The 22,425-nt window shown below is 39.0% G+C and overlaps 1 protein-coding gene across 3 annotated transcripts in view; it reads left to right on the forward strand.

The window, feature by feature from the left end:
* LOC124156146 overlaps positions 1-22,425 on the forward strand; it is a 132,394-nt gene that overhangs the window by 36,865 nt on the left and 73,104 nt on the right. Inside the window, exon 1 of one of the 3 annotated variants that reach the window (XM_046530497.1) lies at positions 18,262-18,923. The exons of the other annotated variants lie outside the window; for them this stretch is intronic. Coding sequence (XP_046386453.1) covers positions 18,888-18,923 — 36 coding nt within the window. The 5' untranslated portion in view covers positions 18,262-18,887. Of the gene's footprint in view, positions 1-18,261; positions 18,924-22,425 lie in introns of those variants that run through there. 3 annotated transcript variants of the gene reach the window in all.

Genomic DNA, 22,425 nt, shown 5'->3' on the forward strand with positions numbered 1-22,425 from the left:
GGAGAGTTTGTTTGCTAATAAAAAGAGTCCGTTTACCTACGTTAAGCACTCGATTCTCCGTAGTAGTACACGGAATGCGCATAAAGAAAGAAGCCTTTCAGTGTACCTCTTGCAGTGCCCAGCGATTGCATAATAAGAGTCATTCGTAGCAATATTTATTAATTTAACTTTCTGGTGATGATTTTCTATCACTATTATATCTATTATTCTGGTATAAAAGTGAATGAGACCAAATTGCATCCACACGCTTGCCGCGTCGCCGTACTCTCCGCCGCCGCCGCGGCGGCGGCGGCGCGCCGCACAGTGGGCGGAAATCGGAAAAAGCCGGACAAAATTACAAAATGGCTTTTTTTGAGTTATAAACTTGAAAATTCGCAGGTATACTCAAAAATGATTGAAATTTATTGATATGTACTTCATTTGACATAGATCCTACCCGTTACTGAGATACAGAGGCTCAAACGTGAGCAAATTTCCATAAAAACGCCCGTCTTCAATTTTCTCTGAAAATCTTCCAAAGTAAGTGAATGGTGAAGTTATGGGTGGATTCTTGCCGAATAAAAAAACCACATAATCTGTTAGCATGGTGTTTTTTCTTTAATTTTCCGTAATCTTAAAGAATACAGCCCATAAATTCTTACCGTGCAGTAACAAAATGGCGGATACTGTTTTTCGACGAAGTTTTACATTTAGGTAGAGTTTCAAATAGGTTTTCGGCAATGTCGCGCAGAGTAACTTATATAAGAGCATTGTTTGAAGATTTCTTGAGGTTTTTATGCAGTTTTCTTTGAAATAAGTTTGCGTCGCCGGAAATTACATTGATTTTTCGATCGCAAGGCAGGGTTCTTCTCCGCGCGTCGGGAGTTGGATTAGCCGCGCCGCGGTAAGGTAATTGAAGCTGTATGGGTTTTAACGCTCAACATTCACCGTTTTTATGTTTTGCTTCAAGACACCGATTCTCAAATGGTCTATGGTGAAGACAGTGGAGGTTTTTCATGCGATGTACTTGCACGTTTCATCGAAGTTCATTTCGTTATCTTTGGATACGATCGAAGACCATGCTTCTATCAAAAGCGTTCAAACCTCGACAAAGTGAGTTGTTTTCCTGGGACTCATACAAAAAGACCTACCAGAAAGATACCAGCTGAGACCCTTATACCTTCTTCAATCACCGATCCCTGACCCTCAGGATTCTAATTTCGAAAACGGTCGTTTTATGACACCCTGGAGCGGAGCCCTTGGCCGTCTTAACGGAGGTATTTCCATGGGAACGAAAAAATGAACGATTTTTGTGTCGCTTCAAAAGTTGGCTCGCTGAATCCATAACATTTCCGGAATATGCTTTGCATTACTTTCTCAATACTTCTACGGGAGTTGGTATTTTTGTAAAAATCTATTTCTTTCAAATTTATTGAATAAATACTATTCCACATTTAGCTTTACGTTACAAAATTCATACTTTATTCATACGTACCGACGGATCAATATTGACATAAATGGCGTGAATAAATTATTCTGCGACAAAGTTGCGCTTGATAAAGGTAACTCACCCATGCGGGACTCGAACCCGACACTTCTTTGACAGGCGAGCATTTTACCCCGCCGCCACCCAAGTCGGCAAATTGAACAAACAACGAACTGCAAAAAGCGTCATTAAATCTAATGTTTTACTCTTGAGATGAAGAGAATAATGTTCAAGAAGATGTCTAATAATGTAGTATTCAGTGACTTAACATTACTAATCATGAATATAGATTACTGATGGCAACTAAATAAACAAAATTTTATGGACGAAAATTATGGATCGCGTGACAATCTCATGTTCTGCACCTACAGTAAGCACTAGAAAGTTGTTGAAGCAGATACGATGAAGACAGGGTAGTTTAGGTAGACAATTCCACGGGAACTTCTAGATTTTTTAAAACGTGTATCATACCCTCAGTTCTACTTTGACAGTGTTGTGAAGGAAAGTTAAGTTCTCTTGAGTGCGCAGAATTTGTGAAAGTTATTTTAATTTGCTTGTGGAGCGTAGAAATTTCAAACTTCCACTTACTTGTAAGTACGTTTTTGAATAAATCCCCGAACATCTTTTTCAAAATAGTTATTTTAATTTATATTATCAATTTTAGCTGAAAATTTTCTTAGCATTCCTTTCCTAACTAAAATAAATTAAAATTTAGATTATCAAATGCCACTGTTTAAATTCCAATCGATACGACATATCCAATATGCATTCAGAAAATCATATGTGGCAGTGCAGCGTACACAAACCAACAGAATATTTATCGATATCAGGTGAACGATATTTTACATCTCCTAAGTTATTTATACCCGACGCTATTGCACCACAGATTTAGAACCCCATGATTCAGCTGTCCTTTAGTGTGTTGCAAACTAAAAACTATCGTTTTTCTTAATTTCGAAATGACTATACTTCCCTGTAGGATAATAAATTATATGGGTTTTAAGATTAAGAAAAAATTAGGAAAATAAGGTAAGCAATGTAAGCATTACTTTCCCGTTGATCATGGTCAGTAGTAAACAGTTGATCGTGTAAAATCCAGAGTTGAAATCATTAAGGCCATCCACCTGCCTTTCGATATAGGTAATGTCTTTCTGATTTTGTAACTTCTTTTGTGTCTTTTTTTCACCTAAAGCGGATGGGATGACAAAATCGTGTCGACGTCGGCAGTGGATTTTCCCAGATAGTGTCATCTAAAATTGTAGAGCCTATATGTGAGAAGTGCCTCCGATGCAATTTAAATTCTTTATAAAAAATTTAGAGATAAATGTAATTAACCAAGAGAAAGTGGAAACTTCAGTCGTTACCTATAGCGCCTTTGTTACCTGCTGCTTTTTAATCAAACTAAGAGATACAAGGGAACTCATGACTAGGAATTTATCTGAAGCATCCACTTGTTGCCACATTTGCTTATATTGAGAGTGGCCCGAACTTCCATCAAAACCGTACTTAGAGATTAATCTGTAGTTCACCACACATTTTAATTCTTGGGAGGTGGAAGTGGTGGCTAAGCAGGCTATTGTTCCCAATATGGTGTGGTTCAGTGGTGCTTGAAGGTTTACTTCGCACATGGTCTCAGTTATTTTAATTCCTTCGTTATAAGCTGCCTTTTTTGCTATCGCTATTCTATCATAACTGGGATACAATTCGTGTCCATGGCTCAGAGCTGTCCTACGAAAAGGCCGATGTTGACGTTTGGTCAAACCAGAGGCAATCATCAATGACAGTGCCTCTTCCACTGTCATCTCAGGGTGGACCTTTTCACTCGTCCTCCACTTTGAAAGAACTCTCTTAGCCCGAGTAGGGGTCGTAGTTGTTATTTCTGCAATTCGGTGAGCTGCAGCAGTGTCTCCCCTCTCTCTCAAACACACAGATGCCGCGAGAGCAAGCTCAGCAGTAGTAGCAATAGTTTTTAAAGTTTGAATTTTCTTCTGCGTGATCTAACACATTAGGTGCGACATTTTTTTGGCCGCCCTGGAATGCCTGGCAAATATAATATGAATTTTGTAGCATGAAGCTACAGGGGGAATTTTATTTAGTCAATCAATTTGAGAGGAACAGATTTTTACAAAAATACAATACTCAACCGGCTGTCGTTGAAGTATCGGGAAAGTGATGCGTAACAAATTCTGGAAATGTTATAGACTCAGCGAGCCAACTTTTGTATCGACACAAAAATCATTCATTATTTCGAGAACTCTCTACCCATTTCTTAAGATATGGCCATAGGATGCGTTTTGTCAGGAAGCCATTGAGAAATTTCAGAGCATCAGGGCCTTGTCTTAAATTCAGCCTCCGCGATAAATAATGGAGCAAATATTTTTTACCGAGTGGCAAAGGCTCCGCTCCTGGGGTGTCATAAAACGACCGTTTTCGAAATTAGAATCCTGAGGGTCAGGGATCGGTGATTGAAGAAGGTATAAGGGTCTCAGCTGGTATCTTTCTGGTAGGTCTTTTTGTATGAGTCCCAGGAAAACAACTCACTTTGTCGAGGTTTGAACGCTTTTGATAGAAGCATGGTCTTCGATCGTATCCAAAGATAACGAAATGAACTTCGATGAAACGTGCAAGTACATCGCATGAAAAACCTCCACTGTCTTCACCATAGACCATTTGAGAATCGGTGTCTTGAAGCAAAACATAAAAACGGTGAATGTTGAGCGTTAAAACCCATACAGCTTCAATTACCTTACCGCGGCGCGGCTAATCCAACTCCCGACGCGCGGAGAAGAACCCTGCCTTGCGATCGAAAAATCAATGTAATTTCCGGCGACGCAAACTTATTTCAAAGAAAACTGCATAAAAACCTCAAGAAATCTTCAAACAATGCTCTTATATAAGTTACTCTGCGCGACATTGCCGAAAACCTATTTGAAACTCTACCTAAATGTAAAACTTCGTCGAAAAACAGTATCCGCCATTTTGTTACTGCACGGTAAGAATTTATGGGCTGTATTCTTTAAGATTACGGAAAATTAAAGAAAAAACACCATGCTAACAGATTATGTGGTTTTTTATTCGGCAAGAATCCACCCATAACTTCACCATTCACTTACTTTGGAAGATTTTCAGAGAAAATTGAAGACGGGCGTTTTTATGGAAATTTGCTCACGTTTGAGCCTCTGTATCTCAGTAACGGGTAGGATCTATGTCAAATGAAGTACATATCAATAAATTTCAATCATTTTTGAGTATACCTGCGAATTTTCAAGTTTATAACTCAAAAAAAGCCATTTTGTAATTTTGTCCGGCTTTTTCCGATTTCCGCCCACTGTGCGCCGGCCAGAACCGGAGTCGACCGCACGCTCGAAAAAACGATTTAAAATTCGGGGTTGCATGTTGGTGCAAGGTTTTACTTTAGATCCACAATTCAGAAGCTTCATAGAACGACGTGGTATCAGTTATCAGGCGGAAGTCCGTGATAATATCTACTTTTTCTATACGTTAATGTAAAAAAATGGGCTGAAAACAGGCTCCGCCATTTTGTAAATATCTATGGTTATTTGAGAAACAAAATCTTTAAAAACCCTTCAAATGGAAGAAAAAGAAGTGTCAATTAAGATGGTATAATAGTTTTGTCAATAAAACTATTCATGAAACCACTGCACGAGGATAAAGTTGGCAATTTTCAGAAAAAATCGAGGGTGGTCGTTTTTCGCTAAATTTGTTCAACTTTGACCTCACGTATATAATTAACGTGAAAACACAGGAAAGAAATAATTTTGAAATTTATGCATAATTTATTTGAGAATATGTATGCGAAGTTTCAACTTCCTGGCTCAGAAAAATCGATTTTGAGGTTTTGGCCAGCTTTATTCGGTTCAAGCCCACAGTGCGTCGAGGCAATTCTGATACATTACGCGGAATTCACCCGTATGCCTTTCTTTGATCACCATGAGCCGCGAAAGCTTTAATCGAGAAATTCTTGCGCTTCGGAAAGCTATACTTTTCTTTAAACCAGCCATATATTTCGATTGAATTATACTTAGAATTAAACTCACCGTTGATTTTTACCGAAATGACTACAGTTATTATGGGTTGGTCGCCATAGGCGTTTGTTTCAGAAATCTACCTCATTAAAAAAATATGTATATTTAAGAACTCTGACGTCAGGGCCAATATATTACGATTTTAGCGGATTATGGACCTATAACCCTGATCTCATTGTCAGTTCATAACTTTTTACAGCTGAGAGAAAGTCACAGGATACAGCTGGGAGAAAGTCACAGCTGTCCATGGATTGGTTGTCTCGTAAGGGCGTCTCCTATGTATGGCGGGCAGTCGCCGTTTGGGAAGAAATTTCTGGGGGGATGTTAAAACCCCTAAAGCCCCAGACCCGTCTACGTGCCCGCTGCTCAGGTAGGATTTTCTTTGGATCAACTCTTCGGATAGGAATTCCCTCGTTTCCCTTACTATCTTCCCCTCTGCTCCGTGGCTTCCCCAGGCGTGGAGCTCCAGAGGGAATGCCCCAGCCTCCCCCTACCACCACCATTTGCTATTCACTCTCATGCTGCTGGCCATCGACCTCGCGCGACATCCCAACTCCTCGCGCTCTCTTTGCTTCCCCATCCTCCCCGTCAGCAACTGGTTCTCTCCCAAGCGTGGCCATGACTCAGAAAGAAACGAGAATGGATTCATTCTGCCAAGTGCTGGAGGATCGAAAATGTGTTTCGGCGAAAAAATTAGGTAAAAATTTTGAAGCCATAGTTCAGCCCAAAAAATTATTTTAAGTATACCTATACTTACTACGTAATGATGAAGATAAAATGGATTGACCGTGCAAGTAAGGAGGAAGTGCTAAGAAGAGTGGGAGAAAAGAGAAGCCTCCTAAAAATTTTAAACAGGAGACGCAGTAACCTATTTGGCCACATTTTGAGGCATGATGGCCTGATGAAGACTATCGTTGAAAGGAAAGAGGGAAAAAGGGCAAGAAACGGCCCCGAATGAGTTACATAGGACAGGTTATATAGGATGTAAAAGGGATGAAATACGTCGCTATAAAAAGGTTAGCGGATAGGAGAGAGAAATGGAGAGCTGCGTCAAACCAATCTTAGGATTGTTGACCAATGATGATAATATACTACGTGTGTTTCAGCGGCGTCATCACCTCGTCTATTTTTTTTGCACGGTGATTACCCACGCGGTCAATGTTTCACTTTCGTGTACCAATATTTTACTTGCTTCTAAAACGAGGAAAAACTCCCTCACCGAGACCTTTCTTGATGACCAAATTTGATAATGGAAAGGCCCATTTGAGGGCATTTTTAGTCTACAGTGCCCTCTTCATAAAGCCAGAATACGCGACCCACATATCTCATATTCCATTCTATCAAAATTTGATGCAATCTTTCTATTACCTTATTGAGCAACATTCATCATTCAATTTCATTGTTTCAGACAATGTGTTCCAACTTCGTAAAGACGAATTACTCTGGCCGGTACCTACGTAATAAATTTGTACGGTCAAAACTCCTTTACCTCCTCAGTCCCGCGACGTACGTGTCAATATATTTCTGGTTAAATAGATGTTAACAAACAACTTAAGCGTTTTTTTAGTCGTACATCGGTATAATGCTATTACATGTCATGACACAGGACTAGACAACTGCAATAACGACATTTCACTTAGCCAAGCGGTGAAAAAATTCAAATATCGATGTATTGCATGCAGTACTCTAGCTCCGAGGAGGTTAAGACCAACGATAATTATAATTTTTTATTCTCACCTCTTCGCCGAAACACTGAATCACTGTTGCTAATTACCTTAATTTGGTGCTCATCTTAAAGCTTACCAATTTGGGGCTTGAGTGAATATATAGGGGGCGGTTGATGTACGTGTTCTAAATCATACCACGCTCACTATCACAGCCTCGCTCGAATTCTATGCACAAGACCTGTTGGGCCGCCTCCATTGCGTTTTCAGCCTCCTTGATTAAGAAAACTCATCATTCCCTTTCGACCGGTCGTATTTTGCCTCTTTTCTCGACGGCTTTACTGGTTAACAACTTACAACACCATCTTAAAGTTTACTTGATATACATAGAAGACTACTGTCAACATTTGCTTGATACCTCAAGCAGTGAAATACTTAATATGGCAACATACAATTTTACACATTTAATTGCGGTGGCGGCGGAGCGGTCTATGGCGATGGTCTAGTGACCCTTACCGCATTCGTCCCGGGTTCGAGTCCCGCTATCGGCAAATTTGCCGGCCTCGGTGGCGGCGGGGATAAGTCCTCTCCTACCTTACTGAAGGTCGCGGGTTCGAGTCCCTCCTGTATAGGTTTCCCCTTTCAGGACATGGGCGTGTATGATCGTCTGACGTTGATGGTTTAAACTCCCGATGCAAAGGCCACATTGTGCTGTTTTGGGGGGTAATTGAGATAAATATAAAAATATAAAAATTTGAGGGAATACAGAGACAAAAATATCAAATTGGAGATTCAGATAAATTCTGGTAGCACTTCGATCTATTTTCCCTGATGAAAATATTATAGCATCAATCTTGAATGAGTTATTCGTGACAAAAAAAAAACAAAACCTGTCTAACGAGATCGATCCTTCCTCGGAACTCACCTTCCGCTATTCGGCAGCAATTACATTCGCATACCTACAGCTCGAAGGGAAGAAGTTTTCTCAAGTCCACGGTCAAGGCCGCCTCGAGCCGTTCTCGCGGAAAACTGTGAAACGGAACTATGCTAAACTTCACTTCGTACACGGGTTCCCGCGATTATATTGCCAACTGCCTCGGTGCAATACGGAAGTGTGCGGAAAAATGAAAAGCATGGTAATACACACCCCTAAGCTCCTTGCGTAATCATGTCCCCATTTATCCGAGTCCATTATCATCTTTCAGATTTGAGAGACAAGTTTCATTAAAAAAAGTTAGCGTAATTTAAAACTTACGCTATCCTTTATAAATTTTTATGATGCATCAAGTAAACCCTGTTAACCTTCTCTCGGGCTCAAAGTGCAAGTGTTTTTTCATTCCTACGTCCCACTAGGCGGCATTGACCCTTGAAGCTCATACTAGCTGTTTGGTTTATTACGATCTATGCAGCCTTTTGCTTTTCGCATTTATGCCGACAGATCAGTGGCGGATTATTTAGCATAGTTTAACAAAATAATGACCCAATAAAGCAAAATAAAAGCATTATTAGCTAAATGAGTTAGTAAAATAAAAACACTGATCTTATAGAATTCACATGCAAAAATGCATCACATATCATAGTACTTAGTAGTCTAAAGATCACGTTAAATCGCACCTTGCTGGATCGGTCCGTATGACGGTGTGTAAAGGGGCATATACAAAGCAAATGAGACATCATTTTAGTGTTCCACTACACTAATAATGGAAATTTTAACTTTAAAGGTGTATCTGTGAGCTATGCTAACAGTAAATAATGTTTTTCACATCAGTACCTGTCAGGCACATTGCGCCCGAACTCAACAATTCCAATACTGGGCCTGACGGAAGGTTAAACATCCGACTCAAATATGAATATTTTACTTCAGAAAGAATACTGACGTACGATATTAATCATGAATGAAAAATATAATATTTAAGATTGATACATTTTGTTGAGGTCGCACTCTTGTCTATTTAATAATTTTGAGGTGATCATGCAAGCATAAAACTGGTAATATGTCACGAAAGAAAACCAAATTCGACGGGCCAAGAAGGAGCGATGGACGGAAACTGAGAACGAGCGAAGACAGATATTGGTGTCTCTTTAACGGGACTGCAGTTTTCGAGGTGGCTTCCGGCATGAATGGGCTCCACTCACCCGGCACCAAAAAGGCAATCCCTTATCCAACCGGTCGCCTCTTGCGGATCAACATTTGGCGTTGGTGTGAATTTTTCCCTCGAGGCGATAGAATTGACACCAAAGGCTATGTTAATAATCCCACCTGTCCACGCTCGCGTTGATATTAATGCAATTTAATTAGTGGCAGCATTGAAATGGTCACGACAAATCAGTTCAAGAATATTTGAAATAGATGAATGGTATTAGAACGATTCTTCAATCATTATCCTCAATCCCAAGATCAAAATACGTTCCCTTGACTCAGATTTTATCATCGGAAAAATTTTATCAAAATATTTTATCGTTGAAATGGAATTATTTTTACATACTTAGGTCTATCAATGATATAACAAAAATTTTGCTGCCGCTAAGTATTAAACAATTATATATACTATACTCAACAGTTTTCTCAATTAAAAAATTAGAAAAAAAGAGTAATCTTATTAGAAGATTTGGGGAAATAAGATAAATAAGAGACTGAATTAAATGTTAAGAAACTTCGAGGATGAATCCATTTTTATCACATGGACAATTTGAACGTGAAATACATAATTTGAGAAATTGGCATCAATTTTACTCGGCGAAAAAAAAAGAAAAATGGTGAATTTGTCATTTAATAAATTTATATAAATGTCGTCATATAAAGAAAACAATTTCATGTATTTTTCTGATGGAATTTGAAAAAAAATATCCACCTCTTCTTCATGATGTCTCCGCTTTTTGAGCCGAAATTTTCGCATGCCCGAACGCGATTCGTAGAAAAAAAAATGCATTGCGCAATTCTACCTATCGGAATCAACGCGAAATTGAATAATTGTACTTATTTAAATAGTGAAAAAGGGCGTCATGCATTTCAGTGATAAATGCCTTTCGCTACGTAAAGCTTACATTTCTTAAAAGTAAGATTAAAGCGCAAATATTCACTATGAATTTTTTCGAGAGTGACTCTTAATATTATATTCATTCTTTGGATCATACTTCATTTTATTCCGTTTTTTTTACCCTCAAACGGCACTGCAACCATGACCATGAGTATCTGACTAATGACAGAGGAGATTCGATGAGTTCAAACAATACAGACCACGTTTGCAACACATCCGCTTGGTACATTGCTCTTGCGTAAGATGGCGCACAATACATAAGATTAAATTACTGGGGGAGGCTGCATGAAATAACAGCCATAGGCACATCATACACATTTCCTTCCCATTGTCACGAGATATAATTTTTTTTCCTCTTGAACAAGCGCGAATCGGAAAGCGGGCGAGTCAAATCACCAGCGGTCACATGGCCGCTGTTCCGCATCAAATGAAACTTTACCACGCAACTGCGCTCTAACGAAAACATACCGCGCGAGGAGCGTTTACGTTCTCGCGAGTAAACACTTTCGGAATAACGCGGAAAGTGCCTACGTCACGCCCAGTTGCCCGGAAACGGGATTGTGCATCTGTCTTCTCTTCCCTCTTATTTTAATCTGTATCAACCGGTCGGGAAAGAAGGGGCTTCCTCCAGGAACTGGACCAATGAGGAGACTAAGAATTCTCATCGGGAAACGGGATAACGTAAGGACGAAGAGGCTTTTTTAAAAATATAAAATGCAAAGCTGGGCAGGACTGAATTAGAGATGGAAAATCAAATGTTTTTAATCGAATTGCAAAGCTCGACCTTTCCACAAAAATCGAAATTTCAACCATAAAATTGATTCATCGAAAAAAATCGACTTTTTTTTGTGAAAAATACAGGTGATACAAAATTTTTTAATCATTCACGCGAATAACACTCAGAATACACATTTGATTATAAGAAAAAATTCCAAAATATCTACTCAGACTAAATGATTGAATTATTAGTAGTAAGTAAACATTTACGAAGACACGCACACTTAAGTTTTGAAATCGTCGCTTGGATAAATTCGGCTCCACGGAATTTTTTTATAGAAAGATCAACTGATCGAGATGTTTTCTTGATGATCTAGGGCGTGCCTCTCCAATTTCACCGGCCTTAGAGAAAAGTCTTTTGCATGAGACGGATGACGTTACCGTAGGTCGATAGGGACACTGCTGAGATCAAACGAAATGGCCGAGTCGAGATTGAAAAAACGAGTTTGGATCGAAACTCGAAGATCATGATCGATCTCGATTTCCTCGATATCAACTATTATAACTCGATTTCCGATTGCAATCGAAATCGCTTTTTCCATTACTACTAAATGACTGAATGGGCTCTTTCATCAAATTTCTTTCAATACCGACTACGATGCTAACTATAATTGAATGAAAGTTTTCTTCTTTTTTTCGTTCCTCAAATTAAGTGTCATCGGAAAATGAGTGAGAGATCGAAACAACAAATGTATTTACCATTAATAGGAATGTGGGCGCGGAAATTTGTTGATATAAATCGCAGCACTAGTCAGATCATAGTAGTTGCTAGGTAGCTAATAGCTTAGCAAGTTTTAAATGACGCTAGTCCTTCACTTTCCAAATAAGGGATTTTGTTTTTTAGGAATCTCTGACTACGCGGTGAAATTATTTTAGGTACGGGCAACTCAAGCATATTTTACTTACTGGCAAGTTAGTGGCAAAATATAAACGTTCTTAGTTTTACGGATAAATCATTTATGCTTAATCCATCGGATCTATACATTTATCAGTAGCCCCGAGAGAGATTGAACGAGGTAACGTCCCAAGCGACGGAAATTAAGCCACACTTGGAGTGCTCTCCACTTAGCGCTCAAGCAGGGATCCTTTAATTAAAATAAGGATCAGGAACTAAGATAATTCACAGTGTCCGGCAATATCCCGTGAAAGTGTTTTATATCCATGTTCCATATCCACTAAAGTATCGACCCGGTTTCTACCTTGATAATGACGCTACGTGTCGACACCGGGCCGGTACCGGAATAAAATTGTGTGGAAGGTTACCATTTTAGTTTATTCTCATCAGGAACTAAGTTGAGCATCACGAGGTGTAAAATTATAAGGAAAACAATTCTAAAAAAATTAAGTATCCCCTTTTTCATATTGTAATTTGTGACTCAACTCCTTCCTAACATCAGAAATTCTAGCAATCAAAGCTACCACCGCTAAATTTTATTTTGTTAAATGTATTCTTTAGTCTTACATTCCTTGAAATGTGACTCTTTTAGAGCTTGCAATTTTTCATCTATATAAAACCAATGATCCTACATATCAATTAAGACGGGTTTTACCCCTTGCAGAGAGGCATTATATAAAAATTGCCTTTTCCCTACCACAGGGTGGTAATTTTCAAAACAGTGCATTATCAGTGCTATGAAGAAGATAAATTATAAAATGCTTTTCTATTATGCCTCCTCCTTTTTTCCTCTGTCGATATTATGCGTCCTCGAATGAGAGAACTTTCTATTCCGAAGGTTTTGCGTCTAGCGCCATGTATTATTAACAATTTATCTTTTTTCTATCCACCTATAGATATTTGTCCTTGATTTGTCTCCACGTCGCATAACAAAAAAGAGTGCTCGTTAGGAGTTTCTTAATGCACCGAAGAATTATTTAATGCTATCACAAAAAGAATGTTTAGGTACGAAATTCTTCCTTACGTTATTCAATTCGCATCGTATGTAATTTATTAGAATATTTTATCCGTGTTATCAATGAGTGCGATTCAAGGACAATGTACGCATATTAAATGTTAATGCATAGAAAAAGAAATGTCAAGAATTTATGATAGCTGTTTCAACACTCAAGTACAGCGAAGGTAAGGGAAAATTCGCTTAAATAAGATATCTTCTGTTCATTCTGTGATTCCACTGCGTATCATTAAGTTAAAGGTAGAATCGAAAAAGTCTTTTAATAATTTTCATGTCCGCCTTCAGGACCTCGCCTGCAGCCACGTAGGTAAATTGGAGATGCTCTGCTAAAATACCAGTAAAATATTAAAATGTATCATGCAAATCTAATTTAGGAAGGGATATCCATAGATTCAATTCAAATACACACGGTGATTCGTACTCGGAAGTAATCTACTGAAGGTCAGTCTTCACCAGCGTCCATCTTACTATATACTGTCCGTCTGAGATTGAGGAGCTCTGTCGTTCAACCAAAGCAGCCAATTTCAATGAGACTAATGTAGAAAGATATTGAATTTCTAAGTTGGTTCATACACTTGAAAAAGAGTCCTCTGCCCCATTGTATTTCTTGTTATTTTTTCTAAAAAAAGTACCCCTGTTCTGCGCGTAAAACTACGTTGTCCATCTGTGAGGGTTTGGTATTCCCGCTGTTTCAGATTTAATGAAGAAAGCTACATTTATTCATAACTATTTGCAGGAAACAAATTATTTACACCAACATAATTAAAGGAGTTGTTGAAAAGAACACAAGCCTCTGCTAACTTCGAAACCAATGGCTCAATGGACAACCGATTGTTACCGCTGTAGAATATGAATACATATTTCACCACTGAAAATTTGCAGAAACCCAATGCGCTTGGTTCTGCTGATACTAACGGACATGTGAATACCAATCAATGGGTAAGTGATCGTACGAGGTCAGCCTATCAGATGATGTGAAAATCTGCTAATTTTAAGTGATTCGCAAAGCGACAATGAGTCAGATTTGGTAACATCCGGCGAAGATTCTTTTTAAATTCGTTTTTTTTGTAAATGAACGTGATTTTATTGAAATATAAACATTATACTCCTCATTGCCCTTAATATCAGTCAAATTATTTAATCTAATGTGACTCATCAAATACGTGGAAGCCAAAAATGAATAAATGTGAGTAGTTCTTCCGATTTCGGTATCTCGCTGACTATGCTGATGGTCGCCGATTCGAATCCCGTCAGTTTCATGACGTAAGTTCTCCTGTAGCTTTTAACTACAATTTACATATATTTTACCTCATAATTACACTGTTTTAAGTTCTCCATGGGCAAAAAGTTAACGCCAATCGCAATGATATGTATATCGAGATTTTATAATAATTGTTCAAATACTGTTTAAAAAATGCTTTAATGAAGAGATAGCGAAAAAATATTGTCAAAATCAGTTTTAGGCAATCAAAATCCTTATGAAACACTCATTTTTGTTGCTAATTTGAGTAACATTACGACTTTATTAATTTTGGCTAGCATATATCGATTTGGGGCCACTATGCCTTCGATGGCACCGTGCCGTCAGCAGAGAGATTTAACTCGTTTGAAGACATCCATAGAGACCTATGATTATTTGAAAGCACGGCGCCGTACCGTGGTCGGCGGCCGGCAAAAAGGCGACTCGTCTGAGAGCGGCCGTGTTAAATTTCTTTTTAACATTATTATTTCAAAATACCTAATTCTTCATGAGAGAAAGCGCGGCATTCTAGATATTTACGAGAACTTTGGGATTGATAAATTTGAATCAAAGAGAAAGGGTGTGATAAATTTAAAGGCAAATTCCGGCGTAGACATCGCTGTAGTTCGCGATGTTACGCGAATGCCATGTGCGCGAGACAAAACAAGCGAAATGACTTTTGAGTCGTAATGAGATAGTGCGAATGAACGTCAGCAGCATTAAACAATGAAGGATAAGGCTTTAATGGATTATGAACCATTAACTTTTCCGTTAATTCACGTAAAATTCGCGAAAAAGGTGAAATTAAGGTTCAATTACCAATTTCGTGGTATTTCACTTTATGTCACGATGTCTCGTCCGACGAATTTCAAAGTTTTCTACTTGCTACGTATCAGTACATATCTAGGTACGCTAAGACAAAAAGGGTTTTCCCCGCATAGATGAGTGTTTCTGATTGTAAGGGAGTGCTTTTAAGTTGATTAGCCTAGAGTCACCTGATCTATAGATTATTCACTGCATACGGTAAGAATTGCCAGATGAGGATTCAAATTTTGGAAATAATACTAAATTTTAAAACTTGTAGTGAATCAAGCTAGGCTGCCCACACAGTCGATATATTCTGCCATGTTTTTTTAAATAAGAACTGTTTGTTTCAGTGGTGTAGCCGGGAATTTCGTTCGGGGGGTCCAAAACCAGGGGAAAATAAAAAATAACAGGGTTCTGAGTACAGGATTTTAAACTAATTTTAATACTTTTCCAAATCGAGAAAACTTCATTTTTCAAGGATGTATTTTTTAAATTCTCGCTTTTTCAATATTTTGTATTATTTTATCACAAAGCGAAGTAATAGTGCTTTAATATTTCGGGGAGGATTTAATAATCCTAAGATTGGAGTGACTCAGCTCTCCATTCAATTCTCCTATCAGATAATCTTTTACCACCTACTTATTTCTTCTCTTTCACATCATTTTTTTACCTGTTCCATATATTATTTTCGAGGTCTTCCTTTTCCGTTCTTGCCATCCACTTGTCCCTCGACGATTGTCTCCACCACACGGACCATGTATCGTAATTATCAATTTCTCCATGGTGTAACATGCTGGTTGGGATAATCATACCACCCAAAATACCGAGTAAGTTAACAAAACACCTAATGATCAAGATGTTAAAACCAAATTGTTTCCTGTTCTCATTACATGTTCACATTAGCATACGATCAAATTCAATCCCTTGCTCAACAACTTACGCAATCTTTGGAACTGTTGCTGTGGAATTTAAGGTAGAGATTAGGATTTTTCGGTTTCAATCAAATTTCGATCAGGATCCGGTGAGAAAAGTTTCATTACCAATGCTTGAAGAAAATGAGCCTTGTAAGAAGTCAAGTTCGACAACCTTAACTGCACACGAAGGTTTACTCTGAAGACAGGTCACACAAAGGGGCTCCATGACAAAATATAATAGAAAAAACACACGGAAAAGAATCACGAATCTTCTGACTGTTTATGCGGATCATTAGACGTTAGATCTAAGGTTTCCGCGGTGTTTCTCCATATGAGACATATAAAGGTTCTGACCTAAAGACGCCAGCAAGATGGCTGGCGAAACTTTCGTCACCAATGGACAACACAACGCGGAGGAACGCCCGAAAGTCGTGAATCATATGATCAATATACGACATTACGAATCAAGTGAAAACTTGAGCCTGAATCAGGAGATCATTGTTTGGGGAGACGAAGGCTACGGGCCTTAGCAGGTAGAATTCTGTCACCCAAGGTGTTTAAGGAGGAACCCACAATACTTCAGGAGGCGGTACGGGAAGCAGTTTTAGGATTTTTTGTCCATAAATATGATGTTGCAACTCCTTAGTTGCTGAGACAACGCAAACATATTTTTGGATGCACTTTGCGGTTATCATGAAAACGGTTTTTCTTGGGTATTCGGCATTTTCGACATTTTATTTGATACTCTGGATTTTTAAGGACATTTAATAATTAAGGTCGAACGAAAAAGTGCGAATATAGTTTTCTGAAATAATTGATTTCAAAATGGGTGAGTTTGCGCAATCGTATCTTCGATACTCGCTCAAATTTCTCGTTTAATTGAGTTCAAAGATTAATAGGGCTGGTATTCAAGAAAAAGTTTTCATGGTTTCTACGAAGTACATCCAAAATAATGTTTACGTTGCCATAACTCAGGAGTTGTGACCCTATGGTTTTGGACAAAAAATGCTTAAAATAGGGTGGTTTTCTATTATTTTTTTATTGCCTAAATCGAAAGGTTATTACTCCTGGAGTACGTATTTCACGCTTTTAGATTTTTAAATGGCGATATCTATTTTTCGCGATTAAATGAAAATAGAAAATTTTCAAGCGCGCGAAAACGCGACGCGTAAGTAGGAATGATGGGAAAAAGTCCGTGCGACGCATTTCTGGTTCCCCCTCTCGCCTTGAGAGGTGACCTTGATCGAGGCTCTGAGCTCTGATAGGACGCAGGATGCTAGCGGGTAGCTGAGTACCTTGCTGGCTGGTAGCGCTTGGCTTAAAAAAGGTTTATTAATACCTTATCAAACGAAGAAAACTTTCCGACCTAAGCCAGTTTTAATAGGTGATTATTAAGATATGTTTCCATGAGCTCTGTGCCTCATGCATGCATTGGTAACCTCAGACGATGTATAGCTCCTATCCTCTCGTGTAGAAACTAGGTCCCTGTGACGTCACGTGGAGTGGAATCGCATGGGCGCCAATCTGGCCTTTTTCAAATGAGGATAAAATTTGACCCTTGCCATTCGTCAAAACCGGTATTTCAAAAACCAAATAATTTGTGTATTATGAATACATTAATGGTGGGTAACGAATCGCAATCAATGCCTTTCGTTTTCTTTGATGAAGGAAACTACCCTATTGTCTCCCCTGCCTGCAGTCGTCCCGAGGCATTGCAGATTCCTCCTGCAACACCCTGAATAATAGACTAATAAACTAACAATACAAATCCAAACATATAAAGATTTATTTTCACGACCGACCCGATCTCTGTTCCCAAGACAACGAAGCTTTAGTGGAAGATCCTAAAATATCACCTCAATTTTATTCGCTAGGAAAATTAAAACATATCTTTACACATTTATGAAATGCATCGATTTGTCGACGAATATTTTGTTCGCGTTAATTAAAACGCACGATCGGGAAGATTGAATATATTTTTTTTCACATGGCTCTTTATTTATAACGGCTATTTTCCTTTATTAGTAGATATTTCTCGACGCCTCCTTGAATATAAAATCGCTCTATGCAAATTGGAGTGTAGGTACACATGAGACTGCCACGTGTAGAGGAACGGTACATATATTAAGAGTAAAAGTGAGGCTTTCATAATATAGAGTTTAGCGGGACGGTTTATCACCGTAAACCAATTGCATTCGACACAAGCGATAAGGGGCGGTGAGGAGTTGTTTTCCTGGAGAAGTGGGAGGGGGAGGGTGAGGAGGAAGTTGGAAGGGGTGGTTGGCATGAGTGGGAAGAGTCGAGGGAGAGAGGAGGGGTAAGAAAGAGGGGAAGGTGCGAGAGAAAGGAGGAACGAAGGGGGACTTCCCCTCTTCCTGGAGTCGACTCGTGCTGATCACAGCGACCAGACCGACGGAGGCTGGAGAGGGCCGTGTCTCGGACGGGTGCACCGCTTTCAGTGCAGATCTGCACGGCTAGAGCAATAGCGGAGGAACTTGCCATTCGCTGAAGACACCGTGAGTGCAGAGTCTGAGGAGATTTAGTCGTCTCTCGGCAGTGCTATTACGGCAGTCGTGACATCACTCGTTATATCGCATGGTTCCGTAACAGGTCGGCGCGACGGGATCGGGCGCCCGATTGTTGTTACGAGCACCATTGTTGTCACGTTTCGTCCCTTCGCGACACGAGCAGCCTGAGAAGTAGAGTCATCCCTCGGCAGTGCTATTGCGGCAGTTGTGATATCGCTCGTTATACCGCGTGGTTCCGTAACCGGTCGGCGCGACCCGGCCCTTCAACTCACCAGGCTGACTCTTGGGCCGTCGGCCGAGTGGTGACGGCGCACTTGCGGGGTCGTGCATATTTTTGCCCCGAGGGTGTAACTCGTCGTGAGGTGTGTTTGTGTCTCTCCGCCACTGCCATCCTTCCTCCGCCCGCGTGTGATCAAGAGGTCAGCGGGGCGAGTGCCATCGACCGTGGCTATCGGAGAGTATCTGGCGGCCGCCCTTGGGGGGCTGCTCCCCGGCCTAATGCGGCACGGGACCGGCAGCATGCAACACCTCAAGGTAAAATAAATTTTTCTCTTCAGTCCAGATAGATTTGTGGTTTCCAAACGGTGGTTTGCGGTCCACAAGTAGGCAATCCAAGAACTAATGCGTGTGCGAATTTCATTTTGGACTCAAACTGTAGATAATAATTTAATCGTATCACATTATAATAGTCATCGCGATTGTACGCGGACTCCAAGAAGGTGGTTTCGGAACTGATGAAATCATCAATCTCGTTATGGTACCAAAATGTAGAAAATGTAATGATTTATTTACATTAGAAATTTTGCCTCCCGACAACTTATTAAGTTCATATTCTGAAGCCAACTTTTCCATTACGAGGATTATTGGTCGCTTTGCTAATTATCTTCTTAATATGTATACGTCTTTCGATCACTGATAGGAAATTTAGGAACTTATTAATATACGAATAACTTCTTAGTCTAAAATATCACGAAATTCAATAATTTATTAATATAATGAATAGTATTAATAAAATCGCGATGGTTAGCGGACCTCAGCTGGTCCGTGAGAGCCTTAAGGTCTTCAGGGTGAGGAGACTACAGGAGGTTCAGCGGCCTCCAGGAATTTCTTCAAGATTTCCGAATATATTGGGTACGACTAAACTTTAAATCGGTCGTAAACAGCGTTCATGAGAAGGGAGTAATTTGTGGCACTTCTTTAAACGTAAAGTCAGTTTTGTCAATAGCGGTAAAATCACAGTACGTACGATAATGGTAATTGTTCTATTTCGGTACAAAAAGGAGAGAGCCTCCACTGAACAGTTTATTTGGCTAGACTTATACTACCCCCAACCCTACGAAATATTTTATGAATATGAGCCCGTCTCGGGAGCAGGCGGTTGGACAAATATAGAAGTTTCCATTGAAGTGGGATTTTGAAAATAAAATTCGTTGACCGAGGAGTAAATATGATTCTCAAGCAATTTTGAAAGTTATCCATCAACCTGTTTTGCTTATTCACCTCTAAATTCGGCCATTGAATGTGGGGCTGAAGAGGGTTACAGTAGCAAAAAAAAAAAATCAGCTTGTCATGAGTCGGTGACGTCATCAACTTTCTGTGTGAGGGTTAAGGCCGTCGATTTTTCGCCGCGAATATCTTGGTAAGTTGGTGACGGATCGAAAAATAGAAAAATATCTCTATTTTTCAAACTATATCGCAGCCGGCCACAAAATGAAATTGGTAAACGAGCCTCATTGCTCACGATTACAAAACGATAAAGAACCCAAGTAGGAAATGGTTCCCTGGATAATCACTCGCGCAGCGGGTTTGAATGCGAGAGCGGACGTCGCACTGATTAGAGAAAGTTTCCCTTGAAAACGGCGCAGGGTGAAGGACGATCGCACAACCGGAATTCAATTCGCATTTGTCAACCCACGTGGTGGGAAAACAAATGAACACACGAGTCGAGTTCATGCGTTATTCGAAGCCATTCCGAAACGATAAGTTGTTCTAGTGACATTTTAACAAATAAATGGAGAACAATGGAGCTCGTGCAAGTACTCTTTGTAATAAGAAGAGCGAGTTTAAATGTTTACGGTTGCTTAGCTATTTTTGGAACAGTCATCAATGTGAACTATTTTAATAGCGTGACGAAGTCGGCTTCTCAATGGAGTAGAAGAAGCTATATAATTAGTCACCAGCCTAACTCTACACAATAGCTGTTCTGGAAAATGCCCATAAAACTCTTTTCATTACTAAATCATTTGTTTCAGTGGCATTTTCTCATTTTTATTGAATCTTAATTTAATATCATTCCGTTCGTCGTAGGTATGAATAAGATATGGTATTGATGTAAACATAAATAAAAATATCCAAAACGTCCGAAAATAGACAGATGTCAACTTTAGCAATCATATTTAGTAACCATAACCCAGGTTTGACGTTTCCAATTATTTTCATTAATACCAAATTAAGGAGAGTTGTGGCTCAAGATCAATATTAGTAGCCTACTTTTTCATTTACTTATTCATAACATGTCCTTATCAAATATTTTATAAAAAGGAGCCAGAAAAGAATGCAACACACGCCCATGGTAACATTAATAAATGTGTAAAAAAAGGCCGCTATCCATGCCAAAAGCTTCTCATTACAGCAACTGACCATTTTGAATTATTTAATAATCGACAATGACAATATAGACAGACAAAATACATACACGCTGTGCATTTTTACCGATCACTACCGCTCATTCCAACAGTAGACATCAGAATATCCACCGCTCCAATTTGCCTTGGATATTTTCAACCGATGGTAACATTAGTCCTTTCAAGGACTTGCATGAGTTAAAAGAAAAATGCAGTTGTTAGTGGAGTTTGATATTTTTCTTCTATAAATACCACGTAACTAACGGTTTTGGCTTATTTACAACGACATTCCCTCGGAATCACAGATCGAATCGACTTTATGCCAACCGTAAGAGTATAAAGATTCTCTTCCGAGAACTAATGATTCAAAAGGTCTTATTCACGAACTACTCTTGGCGCAAAAAAAGATAGAAGGCTGAACTGTAAGCATTTGTATAAAATTCTGCCGAAGCTCCACAGGGTAGTGTGATGTATCATTTTACTCATTGTTTATTCGAATGCAACAATGAATCATTAAACATTGTTTAAACATAAACGTTTAGCTTCCACTCTCGAAAGAGTGAAGAAGAACACGCGAAAAACTATGAGAAAGGCGAAATGGTAGTCTTCTTATCTCTTTCATTGTATTTTTTTTAACGACATCTTCACATTACAAATAGTTCTGAATATTAAATTTTACCCATACTTTGGTTTTTTAATTGGCCGAAAGTTAGATTTCAATTTTCGATGTGTAGGAAAGTTCATGAATATAGGAGTTACGTGTACTAGATGAAGAAAATTTCTTAACTTTTCATGCGAGGAAATGTTGATATTGTTCTTCTAACTTAAAATAAACCAAAAAGATGATAATCGCCATTTCGCCATTTTGGTAGAGCGCATGGCCGCGATGCGATTTTCTTCTTTGTGGTTTATTTCATGTAAGGGGAACAATATCAAAATTTTCCTACGTGAAAAGTTTGGAAATATGTTTTACACATGGAGTACCTAACTTCGATATCCATGAAATTTTCTACACCTCGGAAACTGAAATATACCTTTCGGCCATTTAAAAAAATCAAGGAATGGGTAAAATTTAATTTTCAAAATCTATTTGTAATGCGAAAATGTCGTTCCCTCCATAAAAAATAATGAAGTGCAGCAATAAAATATTTTGCCCGTGATAAGATAAAGAAGACGACCGTTTCGCCGAATCTCGTACTTTTTCACGTGTTCTTCTTCACTCTTTCGAAAGTAGTAGCTAAACGTTTATGTTTAAACAATGCATAATGATTCATTGTTGCGTTCCTTCATACAAAAGCTTACAATTCAGCGTTCTACCTTTTTAGCGCCGATAGAAGGTAACAGGAAACATAATAAAAGATACAATGTTGTATATCCCACAGGAGTTTTAATAACCGACCCAGGTTTCTACA

The sequence above is a fragment of the Ischnura elegans genome, chromosome 3 (assembly GCF_921293095.1).
Source record: "Ischnura elegans chromosome 3, ioIscEleg1.1, whole genome shotgun sequence".
Taxonomy (NCBI): domain Eukaryota; kingdom Metazoa; phylum Arthropoda; class Insecta; order Odonata; family Coenagrionidae; genus Ischnura; species Ischnura elegans.